Below are 14863 nucleotides of genomic sequence, written 5' to 3'. Positions count from 1 at the left end.
TAGAATTTTTTTCCCATTTTCAAGTACACTTTGTGGTAAAATGAATGGTATCATTCAAAAGTACAACTCGTCCCACAAAAAACAAGCCCTGATGTCTCTTTGGAAATAAAAATAAAAAAGTTATGGCTCTGACAAGAAGGAAAGGAAAAAGAACGGAAATGAAAAAACTAAAATGGGCTGCGGCGTGAAGGGGTTATAACCTTATTCACATAATATAGTAGAAAAACCTTGGTTTGACTGCATTGTAAAACAAATGTAAGATTTTGGACAACGTTTTTCACAGAAATAATAGCAAATAAAATTATTGTAGTGATGAAATGTGTTTATTACAATACAGTATTTAATCCTGTGGCCACTACAATCCTCTGTGATAAAATCTCAAATGCTAAATAGAGGAGTAGCTGCCTGCCAGTTTCAGTTTAGATTATGATGTCATGGTAAATAAACATTTTTATATCAAGTTAAGATCTAAAATTTAATTTAAAGCTTAGATATCCCTTCTTGATGGCTAGAATTCCAGCTGCAGCTGTTGCTAAGAAGGTGGTACAGCCAATGAATCTAAGGAAACCTTGAGCAGAAGGCAAGTTTCGCTCCAAAAATGTTGTAGAAATTGGCAGAGCTGGAACATCCTATAGTGAGGAAATATAATTAGAAAATTGCTCATTAAATTAGTTCCAAATGATTATATACGTCTTTTAGGATATGATTTTCAATGTCTAAATTATTAGATAACATTGGTCCTAATAATGAAGTAGCTTCAAAGGAGACCTTCATTTTTACTATATGCAGTAATACTATGGGAGACTAATAAATACATTCACGAGTAAAAAAAAAGTCTTAAAAATATGAAAAAATAAAAAAAATAAAAGTTCAAATCACCCTTCTTTTCCCAAATTAAAAATAAAGATAACAATAAAATGCACATATGTAGTATCATCCAAAAAAACGTGATTTGTAAACACAGTAAAAAGAAAGACATTTGAAAACATCAACATTGAATTGGTCTTTGCAATATCACAAAAAATGCTGTAACAAGTGTTCAAAACGTCAGATCTCTCCCAAAATAGTGTCAATAAAAACGTTGACGCACCCCACAAAAAGTAAGCCCCACCACAGCTCTATCGACAAAAACATGAAAACGTTACGGTTCTCAGAAAATGGCAACACAATCCAAAAAACTTTTTTTTTAAACTTCTGATTTTTGTATTCACTAAAATACAGTAATAAAAACTGGATATGTTTGGTATCTTCATAATTGTACTAATGAGGAGAATAATATTGGTGGATCATTTGGAATTTTTTTCCCGTTCTCCAGCACACTGTGTGTGGTACAACTTATTTTGCAAAAAAACAAGTCCTCATATGTCTATTTGGACAGAAAAATAAAACAATTATGGTACTGGGAAGAAAGGGAGGAAAAAACGTAAGCGCAAAAAGCGAAACTGGCCTCATTAGGAAAGAGTTAATAATAAGCTTCTCTACTACTACCATTCAATTCTTCTTAATATATAAAATTCTCAATAACAAATTATATTTGTCATGGTTAGGACATGGTTAATGTCCTGTTCTCTCAGGGTTAATGTTGTTAGCCTCTCTTTCAAGATGGGAGGGCTATTTATACTCGCTCCTAACCTGGTATCCTTGTCAGCTATAGGTTTACTTCAGTCTACTTGCATAATGTTCTTGCTTTCCACGCTTTACTTAATTCATTTTCCTGGCTTACTGACCCCTGGCTTGGCTTCTGACTGACAGAGCAAAGAGTAGAGAAGGAGAAGGCAGAGCAAAAGAGTAGAGAAAGAGAAGGCAGAGCAAAGGACGGAGCTACAGGAGGTGGAGCCAAGAGCGGAGACGCTGCAGGCGGAGCCAAGAGCAGAGACACTGGAGGCGGAGCCAAGAGCGGAGACGCTGCAGGCGGAGCCAAGAGCAGAGATGCTGGAGGCGGAGCCAAGAGCAGAGATGCTGGAGGCGGAGCCAAGAACGGAGACACTGGAGACGGAGCCAAGAGCGGAGATGCTGGAGGCGGAGCCAAGAGCAGAGACACTGGAGGCGGAGCCAAGAGCGGAGACGCTGCAGGCGGAGCCAAGAGCAGAGATGCTGGAGGCGGAGCCAAGAGCGGATATGCTGGAGGCGGAGCCAAGAACGGAGACACTGGAGATGGAGCCAAGAGCGGAGATGCTGGAGGTTGAGCCAAGAGCGGAGATGCTGGAGGCAGAGCCAAGAGCGGAGATGCTGGAGGCGGAGCCAAGAGCGGAGATGCTGGAGGCGGAGCCAAAAGCCAGAACCACAGGAGGTGACGCCAAGAGCAAAAGAGTGCAGAACCACAGGTTGTGGCAAGGAAAGCCGAGAGGCACAGAACCACAGGTTGTGGCAGAACAGAGCAGAGAGATGCAGAGCCACAGAAAGTGGCAAGCAGAGCAGGAAGATAAGGTGGAGGTACACACAGCAGAGTGGGAAATGACAAATGACAAAGGAGGAACAGGAACGGACTTAGACCAGAGTTCAGACAGGAACGGACACGAATACACAAACAGAACACAGATGAAGGCCTGCAGTATTGCAGCCCTCTGAAACAGGAAACAGACACGACCTGGCAGCTCAGTAGCAAGTGCTAACTGAGGGGAATAGTTTGCTCAGGCATCCTCCAATGGGTGAGGATGCCTTAAATATCAGAGACCTCAAGGCTATTGGCCAGGAACACCCAAGGGAGGTGCACACAGTCTCAATAAGAATCTGGAGTGGCTGGCGCCGCCCCCCTATGCACACAGCCAGGAAGTGTACACACAGCAAGCCGCCATGAAGCGCATGGCATGGAGCCGGCAGCAGACAGATCTCACAGCATGGCACTGGGTGAGTGAGTTGATGTAACAGGCAGGTGGGGAATGGAAGGCCATGCAGTGATGCCGGCAGGGTTGTTACACTCTGTTTGACTATTCCTTTATGCTTGTCCCTTCTCTGTTCCCAGCATCTGTCTCCGCCCCTGGATCTCCTCCCACTCTGTCACATGTCTAAGGTCCTGTTGTTTTACCTGATCACTGTCAAATTTGTAAGGTCCCGTTGGTGATCAGGTTAGTTACTCAGTGTCTAGTCCAACTCCTTTGCTGCTGGGTGCCGTTTCCCCTGTAGCAGCAATACCTGGGCGTCATGACATTATAGCTGACTGCACAGTCTTTCTCCCTGGTGGGAGGGTGTTGGTATGCCATGGACTCAGTGCAGGATCTCACGGGACAGGTTAATGAGCTTTCCCAGCTTTTGCAGAAGCTGTCTGTGGAACAGCAGGCCCTGGTCCACTCGTACCAACAGGTGCAGAGAGATGTGGCAGGTGCTTTACAGATGTCTGCTCCATTTCGGTCACAGGAGGGGGGCCCCTGTGATGTATCCTTAGCGGACCCCGAATCACCGGTAAAATTACCCGACACTTTTTGGGGGGATAAAAAATTGTTCAGGGTTTTTAAGGAGGGATGTAAGTTGTTTTTTTAGTTGCCTCTGGAAATGAAAGGCAGAGGGTGGGGGTAGGTATGTCCTTATTCAGGGGGTCCCCGCAGGCATGGGCCTTCTCTATCTCTTCCTCTGCTCCTGAAAGTATGTCTGTGAACCTCTTTTTTGAGTCTCTGGGGCACATTTATGATGAGCCTGATAAAGTGCATCTGGCAGAGGATATGGTGATGAGTGACACAGGGGAAGCACTCAGTTGAATGGTTCTGCTCCGAGTTTAGGTGTTGGGCATCCAAAGTTTCTTAGAATGATGCAGCCCTGAGGGGATTGTTCCGCATGGGTCTGTCTGACCGTCTGAAGGATGCTTTGGCACAACTGTGTTTTTACTGTGTAGCCTCAGGACATTGGAAAAGGAACTGTCCATCCTGCCCTTCTTCTGTGAAACCGTCTGAGAAACGACTGAGTCTGGGCAAAAATCAAGGAGGTTGTCCAGACTCCCAGGTACATTTTTTCTCGCTTACAAAAATAGTGCTCCAGGTGGAATTGGAACTTGCTGACGGTCTTGTGGGGACCACCACTTTTGTTAACTGCGGTTCTTCAATAAATTTGATTGATGCCCAAGTTGTGACTCGTAATAAGATAGGGACAGGTAGGCTGAAAATCACTGTTAAAATTGTGGCTGTTGATTTGTCCCCTCTTACCCATGATGGAATTTGTTTCAAAACTGATATTTTTTCTCTGAAAGTTTTGTATTGAATAATCTGCCTGCAGGACTGGTACTTGGCTGCAACGCCACAATCCTGCCATTGATTGGGTGGCGAGGGAGATCACTCAATGGAGATGTAAGAATAATGGTCCGTGTTGTAACCTGGGACCCTTTGTTAACCCTATAAAGTCTGTATCTGTGTCATCTGTCGGTCTGGAGGGTATTCCGGAGTACCTGAAAGACTTTGAAGATGAGTTTTCTGAAATTGAGGCCAAGGCACTTCCACCACATCGACCCGGTGATTGTGCTATTAATTTACTCCCAGGAGACAAATTATCCAAGGCTCGTTTATACAATTTGTCTGGGCCCGAGCCCCAAGCCATGAAAGTACATCGCTGAGAGTCTCCGCAAGGGACATATTCGGTCTTCTGTTTCACCCATCGCAGCGGGGTTTTTCTTTGTGAAGAAAAAAGATGGTGGTTTGCAACGGTGCCTCGACTTTCCGGAACTAAATAAGATTACTGTAAAATACACGTATCCTCTTTCTCTGATTCCTGATTTATGTAATCAACTCACTGGGGCCAAAAGGTTTTCTAAGCTTGACTTATGAGGAGCTTATAACCTGATAAGGATTCGAGATGGAGATGAATGGAAAACAGCGTTTCTGACTACCGAGAGCTTGTTTGAAAATTTGGTTATGCCCTTCGGTCTCACTAACACCCCTGCTGTTTTCCAGAGTTTCATTAATGCTGTTTTTTCTGACCTGATTGGGCACTATGTTGTCATTTGCCTGGATGACAGCTTGATATACTCAGAGGACAGTCAGTCTCACATACACCATCTTCATACAGTTCTGGTGAGACTCAGGGAGAATCATTTATACGCAAAGCTGGAGAAGTGCTCATTCTTTATGCAAGAACTGTCTTTTCTGGGATTAATTTTATCTGGTCAGGGGTTCCACATGGATCCGGAGAAGGTTCAGGACATTTCTGATTGAGTGCAACCTCATGACCTGAAGTGGTTGTAGCAATTTTTGGGCAGTGAAACCCTTAATGGACCTCACACTCAAAGGGGCGGAGGTAAAAAATTGGTCCATGGCTACAAAAAATTCCTTCCAGACACTGAAGAAATGTTTTACTTCAGCCCCCGTGTTGATACAATCCGATCCGTCGAGACCTTTTATCGTAGAGGTCGACGCTTCGGAGATGGGGGCAGTGTTGCCTCAGGGCCCGTCCACCCTTACTAACCTTACACCCTGTGCCTTTTTCTCTAAAAAATTCTCTTTGGCTGAGAGAAATTATGTTGTTGGCAACAGGGAATTGTTGGCAATTAAATTGGCCTTTGAAGAATGAAGGCATTTTTTGGAGGGGGCTGTTCATCCTGTTACAGTCATCACTGATCATAAAAATTTCTCCTATATCGAGTCCGCTAAGAGATTGACCCCAGACTGGCTCGGTGGGCACTTTTTTTTCTCAGTTTCATTTTGTCATTACGTTCCGACCAGGGTCTAAAAATGTAAAGGTGGATGCCTTATCCAAAGTTTTGATTCTGTGTCCCCTCCAGGAGTCTGGATGCGCCCCCTGATCTCCTCCTACTCTGTCACATGTCTAAGGTCCTGTTGCTTTACCTGATCACTCTGTCACATGTCTAAGGTCCCGCTGAGCTAGTTACTCAGTATCTAGTCCAGCTTCAATGCTACTGGGTGCAGTTTCCCCTGAAGCAGCAATACCTAGGCGTCGTGACAATATTATTATCACAATACAATCTACTATATTTTTTGGACTATAAGATGCCCTTTTTTCCCTCAAAATATTGGAGGAAAATGGGGATGTGTCTTATAGTCTGGATGTAGTTACCAGGAGACTCATCCCAGGCTGGTGCGTGGCAGTTTTAGAGATGCTCGGTGGTGTTGGGGCTCCGCTGACATTTTCTAAAAACCCCGGAGCCCCCGCACATCCATCCCAAGGTGGTGCGTGGCAGTTTCGGCGATGCTCGGTGGTGCTGGGGCTCCGCCGACATTTTGTGAAAACCCAGAGCCCCCGCACTTCCATTGCTGTATTGCGGTGGCCTCCTGGAAAATGGCCACCAGAGGCGGCACATGTGCAGATTGAGATCAGGGATTTTTTGCAATTTCACAGCACTTTGAATTTTATTCCCGTTTTTGAGTACATGCCATGGTAAAAACAATGATGTTGTTCAAAAGTACAACTCGTCCTGCAAAAAACAAGCCCACGCATGGCCATTTTCACCAAAACCTAAAAAGTTATGGCTCTGGGAAGAAGGGGAGCAGAAAATGAAAATGCGAAACCAAAAATACCTCTGGTCGTTAAGGGATTAACATCATTGAGTCTGCCTGTGATTATATGAAGAGATGGAAGATCTGTAGTTAGTTCTCCAAGATGTCTGAAACAACCTCCCTGCCATATGCCTAAATGTTGATGTTCGTTAGATTTTTTATTTGTTCATTTTTTGATTAATTAATAAAAATAAACTATTAGCACTTCTATTTCTTAAAGCATTTTTTATCGTATTATTCTTGCCTAAAAGTTTTTCATAGTACTATATATAGAAGAGAATAATCATGCTGAATCACATATAAGGGAAATGATTTATAACAAAAATCAATATTACAAAAAAACATAAATTCAGTGCTTCTTTTCTTTTTTTTTTCCATTGATGAAATACTCCCTTAAGCATAAAAGACATGTAAAATCATGTTTTATCTGTTTTACTGTTCAACTGGGATCTCTAGAATGAGAATATATCCACAGGGAAGGTTAATGTTAGATCAAATGAAAATACTGTATGTAAGTAACTGTTGTGTACTTATTTTAAAAGCCATTGGAAGGTAGTAAACCCCTTTTGAATGATTATAAATAGATAAACAATGAATTTATCTATTTATCTATCATTTTGTCATGCAATATACAGTAAATTCTTCTTTTTCTATTGTTATACATACCACAGATTCTGGCTCTGGGACCCATATCTGGTTCTCTCCGATTAGTCCCATCCTGCACATAATCTGCAAGGACACATTTTATGAGACTAAAATTCTATATCAATTATCTTATGTTGATTAACTAGATTCTTCATTTCAAACTGTTTTAAAATAAATCAAGTGTTTTACCTGATATAGTTATAAATAAGTTCAGAAATTAGTAGAAATCTTAGTCACAGGCATAAATAATACAAAATTAGGCATTGTAGTAAATGTACTTATGATTCCTAATGAGACTTTTACTGTTAACAAAGCAAAAGCAGAATTTGTATTGGGATAACACCACCCTTTCTGAAAAACAGAACACACTCAAGTGAAACATATTAAATTGGGAGGCCGTATATATTAACAACTGATTAACATTAACCCCTTAAGCCCCGAGGGTGGTTTGCACGTTAATGACCGGGCCAATTTTTACAATTCTGACCACTGTCCCTTTATGAGGTTATAACTCTGGAAAGCTTCAACAGATCCCAGTGATTCTGACAATGTTTTCTCGGGACATATTGTACTTCATGATAGTGGTAAAACTTCTTTGATAGTACCTGCGTTTGTTTGTGAAAAAAACGGAAAATTGGCGAAAATTATGAAAATTTCGCAATTTTCCAACTTTTAATTTTTATGCAATTAAATCACAGAGATATGTCACACAAAATACTTAATAAGTAACATTTCCCACATGTTTACTTTACATCAGCACAATTTTGGAACCAAAATTATTTTTTGTTAGGGAGTTACAAGGGTTAAAAGTTGACCAGCAATTTCTCATTTTTACAACACCATTTTTTTTTAGGGCAAAAAAAGGGGAGAAGCCAGCGCAGCCTAAGGTTAAGACGCAATACATAAAGTGCAAATGCACATATTAATTTCTAGCTGTATTATCAAAATGAGACATTTAGCAAACAATTGATCAATTCTTTGAGCCACCCCGCCTCTTCACGGCAATCTCATATTGGGGCAGTCCTACACTACGTTTTTTATATTCGCTGTGCCATAAAGGCCTCCTAAATGAACTAAATGCAAGACCACATTAAAAACATGCTGTACCTGGAGCATATATATATTTGCACTTTATGTATTGCGTCTTAACCTTAGGCTGGGCTGGCTTCTCCCCTTTTTTTGCTCTATTTTTTTTTAGGGACCACATCTCATTTGAAGTCATTTTGAGGGGTCTATATGATAGAAAAGACCCAAGTGTGACATCATTCTAAAAACTGCACCCCTCAAGGTGCTCAAAACCATATTGAAGAAGTTTATTAACCCTTCTGGTGCTTCACAGGAATTTTTGGAATGTTTAAATAAAAATGAACATTTAACTTTTTTTCACAAAAAATTTACTTCAGCTCCAATTTATTTTATTTTACCAAGGGTAACAGGAGAAAATGGACCCCAAAAGTTGTTGTACAATTTGTCCTGAGTACACCGATACCCCATATGTGGGGGTAAACCACTGTTTGGGCGCAGGACAGAGCTTGGAAGCGAAGGAGCGCCATTTGACTTTTCAATGCAAAATTGACTGGAATCGAGATGGGACACCATGTTGCGTTTGGAGAGCCCCTGATGTGCCTAAACATTGAAACCCCCCACAAGTGACACCATTTTGGAAAGTAGACCCCCTAAGGAACTTATCTAGATGTGTGGTGAGCACTTTGACCCACCAAGTGCTTCACAGAAGTTTATAATGCAGAACCGTAAAAATAAAAAATCATATTTTCCCCCCAAAATTATTTTTTAGCCCCCAGTTTTGTATTTTCCCGAGGGTAAGAGGAGAAATTCGACCCCAAAAGTTGTTGTCCAATTTGTCCTCAGTGCACTGATACCCCATATGTGGGGGGGAACCACTGGCCGCATGGGAGGGCTCGGAAGGGAAGGAGCGCCATTTGGAATGCAGACTTAGATGGAATGGTCTGCAGGCGTCACATTGCATTTGCAGAGCCCCTAATGTACCTAAACAGTAGAAACCCCCCACAAGTTACCCCATATTGGAAACTAGACCCCCCAGAGAACTCATCTAGATGTGTTGTGAGAACTTTTAACCCCCAAGTATTTCACTACAGTTAATAACGCAGAGCCTTGAAAATAAAAAATCGTTTTTTTTCCCACAAAAAAATATTTTTTAGCCCCCAGTTTTGTATTTTCCCAAGGGTAACAGGAGAAATTGGACCCCAAAAGTTGTTGTCCTATTTGTCCTGAGTACGCTGATACCCCATATGTTGGGGTAAACCCCTGTTTGGGCACACGGGAGAGCTCAGAAGGGAAGGAGCACTGTTTTACTTTTTCAACGCAGAATTGGCTGAATTTGGAGAGCCCCTAATGTGCCTAAACAGTGGAAACCCCTCAATTATAACTGAAACCCTAATCCAAACACACCCCTAACCCTAATCCCAACAGTAACCCTAACCATACCTCTAACCCTGACACACCCCTAACCCTAATCCCAACCCTATTCTCAACTGTAAATGTAATCTAAACCCTAACCGTAACTTCAGCCCCAACCCTAACCCTAACTTTAGCCCCAACCCTAACTGTGGCCCAAACCCTAACCCTAACCCTAGCCCTAACCCTAGCCCTAACCCTAACCCTAGCCCTAACCCTAGCCCTAACCCTAGCCCTAACCCTAACCCTAGCCCTATCCCTAACCCTAGCCCTAACCCTAACCCTAGCTTTAACCCTAGCCCTAACCCTAACCCTAGCCCTAACCCTAATGGGAAAATGGAAATAAATACATTTTTTTAATTTTCCCTAACTAAGGGGGTGATGAAGGGGGGTTTGATTTACTTTTATAGCAGGTTTTTTAGCAGATTTTTATGATTGGCAGCCGTCACACACTGAAAGACGCTTTTTATTGCAAAAAATATTTTTTGCATTACCACATTTTGAGAGCTATAATTTTTCCATATTTTGGTCCACAGAGTCATGTGAGGTCTTGTTTTTTGTGGGACGAGTTGACGTTTTTATTGGTAATATTTTCGGGCACGTGACATTTTTAGATCACTTTTTATTACGATTTTTGTGAGGCAGAATGACCAAAAACCAGTTATTCATGAATTTCTTTTGGGGGAGGCGTTTATACCGTTCCACGTTTGGTAAAATTGATAAAGCAGTTTTATTCTTCCGGTCAGTACGATTACAGCAATACCTCCTTTAAATCATTTTTTTATGTTTTGGCGCTTTTATACGATAAAAACTATTTTAGAGAAAAAATAATTATTTTTGCATCGCTTTATTCTCAGGACTATAACTTTTTTATTTTTTCGCTGATGATGCTGTATAGTGGCTCGTTTTTTGCGGGACAAGATGACGCTTTCAGTGGTACCATGGTTATTTATATCTGTCTTTTTGATCTCGTGTTATTCCACTTTTTGTTCGGCGGTATGATAATAAATGCTTGTTTTTTGCCTCATTTTTTTTTTTTCTTACGGTGTTTACTGAAGGGGTTAACTAGTGGGCCAGTTTTGTAGGTCGGGTCATTACAGACACGGCAATACTAAATATGTGTACTTTTATTGTTTTTTTTTATTATTTAGATAAAGAAATGTATTCATGGGAATATTTTTTTTTTTCATTATTTAGGAATATTTTTTTTTATTTTTTTTACACATTTGGAAAATATTTTTTTTCCTTTTTTACTTTGTTCCAGGGGGGACATCACAGATCGATGATCTGACAGTTTGCACAGCACTCTGTCAGATCACCGATCTGACATGCAGCACTGCAGGCTTCACAGTGCCTGCTCTGAGCAGGCTCTGTGAAGCCACCTCCCTCCCTACAGGACCTGGATGCCACAGCCATCTTGGATCCGGGTCCAGCAAGGAGGAAGGATCACATCGCGTTGCTGCGGGGGGCTCAAGGAAGCCCGCAGGGAACCCCCTCCCTGCGCGATGCTTCCCTACACCGCCGGCACATCGTGATCATGTTTGGTCACGGTGTGCCCGGGGTTAATGTGCTGGGGGCGGTCCGTGACCGCTCCTGGCACATAGTGCCGGATGTCAGCTGCGATAGGCAGCTGACACCCGGCCGCGATCGGCGGCGCTCCCCCCGTGAGCGCGGCCGATCGCCTATGATGTACTATCCCGTCGGTGGGAATTAAAGCCCACCCCACCTCGACGGGATAGTACGTCATAGGGGATTAAGGGGTTAATATTTGCTGTGTCGTGAAATGGTAAATTTTATGTCCTTGCAATCAATGAAATATTTGTCAGACCCAATGGCTTGTAAAATTATTAACCCCCCTTTGGAAATTTTTTGTGTTTTGCTACCTCCAAACCTGGAATTTCATAGTTTTTTTCAAGGTTTCCATCAGTTCATGTAAAGAGCATGCCTACAACTGTGAACATTTTTTTTTTTTATTGAGAAGAAAACAACTAATAAGACAAAATAACTGAAAACTTCAGTATGCAAAACTATTAGTGATGAGCGAATACATTCAGCACTATTCGTTACTTACACGAATAGTACGGTATTCGGGCTATTCGTTGCTCGGTGACTAGTTAGGTATTTGCCTCGGTATATTCGAGTGACCAGTCCAGCATGTTTGGTGCTTTATTTGCAGCCAATGAACATGCTGGGCTCGCTTGCCAATCACAGTAATGCCAGTGCCATCTTTGGTGTGGCATTACTATAATTGGCTGGCCTTCCAGCTTCATAGGGACTATTTAAAGGCTGCCAGCGCCATCTTGCGTACATTCCAGCCAGAAACAGCGTAGGGAGAGCATAGTTTGAGCGTAGGGACAGTGAAAGTAGGGAGAGTGATAGGAGGTTATAGTGAGCGTTTATTCATTTCAAAAAGCTCTTTTAAGAGCTGAAGATTGTGAACAAATTAGATTGCTTGTTTATTAGGTGGGAATTTCAGTTGTGTGAGAGATGTAATAGGAGGGAGGGTGGGTGAAAGGCAGACATCTGGGTGAGTGTTCTGATCATTGTAAGTACAAGCTGCAGCTCTCTGCTATTTTACACTGTGTTGCATAGTAATTATTATTACAGACTGTGGGATAGGGTAAAAATTTCATCCACTGCCATAATAAACAAATCATCTATTTGTAGAGGGAATTAAATATTCAGTAGTAACAGCATATACAAAAACATATTTTTGGGAGCTACATAATATTCCTGTCTAGCAGTTTTGTTTTTTTTAGCACAAAATAATACTCGTCAGTGCCAATATATAGTAACATCCATTCTTTAATCTAATTGCTACATAATATTCCTTATCTATTGCTCAAATACTTAATATTTGTCTAGCAGTTGTGCAACTGGCGCAAAACCTCGAGCTATGGAAATGTCACTATTTCCCATTAATTCCCTGAGTCTGCTGTTGGTATGCCTCATAAAGGTGATTTAAAAAATCCACCCTAAAAATATTTGTTTAAAAAATAGCCTTTCTTTATGTAGTAGTTGTGTGACTGGCGCAATCTGGGTAGAGATAATCTTACATGACAATTTAGCATTGGCAAAAATCTTCATTGCTCCGCATTTGGAGTGTGTCAGCAAAGCAATTAAAAAAAAATCATAATTTTCTATTGGTTTAAAAAATAGCGTATCTTTATTTAGCAGTTGTGCGACTGGAACAATCCAGGTCCAGATAATCTTATGTGACAATTTAGCAGGGGCAATAATCTTCATTACTACTCTGTTGGAGAGTGAAGTGTCAGCCAGGCAATCGATAGGGAGAACAAGTTTCCCTATTGCACAAAGTGCAAAGTTTTCACAAAGTACAATACATTAGCCACGTAGGGTATACATACATGACCACTAAGTACTTGTTGCAAAAGCAGGAGAAGGAGGAAGAGGAGGTGATTTCATGAATAAAATGGGTTTGGATGGTAAGGGGTGGATGTTAAGACAGCTTCCCCAAAAATATATTTGGGCTGCTTTTACATCATATTGCTGTCATCCGTAAGGCTTACAAAGACGCAGTAAATCCAGACCTTGTTCAATTGTGGAAGAGTCAGCCTGTCTGCATTTTCCATTGACAGGTGTGGGCACCTATCCATTATGATTGCACCAGCAGAACTAAAAACCCACTTAGACAACACACTTGCAGCAGGACATGGCAGCACCTCAAAGGTGTAGAAGGAGAGGTCGGGACAAATGTGGAGCTTGGACAACCAATAGTTAAAGGGCACTGAAGACTAAGGAAGGACACTGGTATGATAACTTAAGTAGTCCTTCACCATCTTGGTCAACTTCTGCCTCTTCGTCATAGTTACACCGACAGATAGCCCTTGCTGATGTGACATTCTCATGAAAATGGCCCAGTTTGTGGACAATTCCCCCCTGAGTTGCACCTGGTGTGCATGGCCCTCCCCTGTAATCCTTGTGGGTGAAAAGAGCCAGTACCTCTGCTAACAGAGTAATCTTTTCAGCAAGTCATCCTCAATGGCCCTCTGGCATGCATGCACTGAAAATGTCCCATCTACCTCCGACATGAGAGAAGCAAATTTTTCCTTGTGCCATGGGTCAAGAAAGCTGCACAGCCAGTAATTCATGGTGAACAAAATGTCTTCCATGCAAGGGTCATGGGAAAGGCATTTGGACATCAACTCTGCCAAGTGTGGCAGACTATAAAGAGTCAAACTTTAGGTGTCCTTTCAAGGAAGAACACTAACCATTCTCTCCTCCTCACGAGGACTGGCCTCCTCCTCTTCCTCCACTTCAGGCCATCCATGCTGGACAAGGAAGAATCTGGGATTGGGATTCCACTCTGTAGCCCAGAGTCAAAACTCCTGTTCCTCCTCATCCTCCTCCTCCTGTTCCTCGTTATCACCCAATGTGGCTTGAGAATATTGTGTGAGGCTGGGCTGTGTGGAATCAGCCACTGTAAAATCTTGCTCCATAGCCACTTGCTCGGCATTTAAAGCTTCCTCTTTGCGATTCTGCAGCGAACGTTTTAATAAACAGAGTAGCGGGAAGGTTACGTTTAAAATAGCGCTCACCATCTTGGTGCAGTACTCAAAGTTTTGAAGAACCTCATAAATGTCATCGATCCACACTCAGTTGGCAGTTGTTATGTGTGCGGGCTGAGTGTTACTCCGTCAGGCATTGAGAAGCTGGAATTCAAACACCTCTCTGCTGCCCTCTAAGTCTTGCCAATATATTAACTGCCTACCGCCTCAGCACATTTATCTAATTATCCCTGTGTTACCAATAAAATTTTTTCCTCATAACCAGCATCCTTGTATCTTGTTCTTACACGCTTTATACATTAATTAGCCCTCTGTGTATGTGCCCTCTGTGTATGTGCATTTACATATACTGGTTTGTAACCGATTCATGCAGCATTACATGAATACCCGATTCCTTATATTATGGCTGGTCAGAACAATGAAAAGAATTGTTGCCATCCATTTTTTGTGTCTCCCCTATTTCCTCATACATTGTAAGCTTGCGAGCAGTACCCTCATACCTTTTGGTATCTGTTGTTTATGTGATTATTGTTATTCTGTAATGTCTTTTATTGTCTGTACAAATCCCTGCTAAAATGTAAAGTGCCGCGTAATATGTTGGAGCTACAGAAATAAAATTATTATTTTTTTTATTATTATTATTATTATTAAAGGTCATCCCTAAACCAGGGATTCAAGCTTCAGGAGGCTAATTTGCATATTCCAGGTGCCTTCTGGGAGAAGCGAAGTCTCCCTAAGCTAGAAGATCGTTGGGTACAGCCGGGACCAGCTGCTTCGAAAGCATCACCAAACCAGGGATTCAAGCTTCAGGAGGCTAAT

At 41.9% G+C, this 14863-nt stretch overlaps 1 protein-coding gene across 2 annotated transcripts in view; it reads right to left on the bottom strand.

Moving 5' to 3' along the window:
• Nucleotides 1-306: 306 nt before the first annotated feature.
• LOC138673069 (amine oxidase [flavin-containing] B-like) overlaps nt 307-14863 on the bottom strand; it is a 160905-nt gene continuing 146348 nt past the window's right edge. For both annotated transcript variants that reach the window (XM_069761650.1, XM_069761651.1), the window contains 2 exons: nt 7101-7163; nt 307-629 (listed from right to left, as the gene is read on the bottom strand). In XM_069761650.1, coding sequence (XP_069617751.1) covers nt 462-629; nt 7101-7163 — 231 coding nt within the window. In that variant the 3' untranslated portion in view covers nt 307-461. The remainder of the gene's footprint in view (nt 630-7100; nt 7164-14863) is intronic.

The sequence above is a fragment of the Ranitomeya imitator genome, chromosome 3 (genome assembly GCF_032444005.1).
Source record: "Ranitomeya imitator isolate aRanImi1 chromosome 3, aRanImi1.pri, whole genome shotgun sequence".
NCBI lineage: Eukaryota > Metazoa > Chordata > Amphibia > Anura > Dendrobatidae > Ranitomeya > Ranitomeya imitator.
This window is presented reverse-complemented; position numbering and strand designations above follow the sequence as displayed.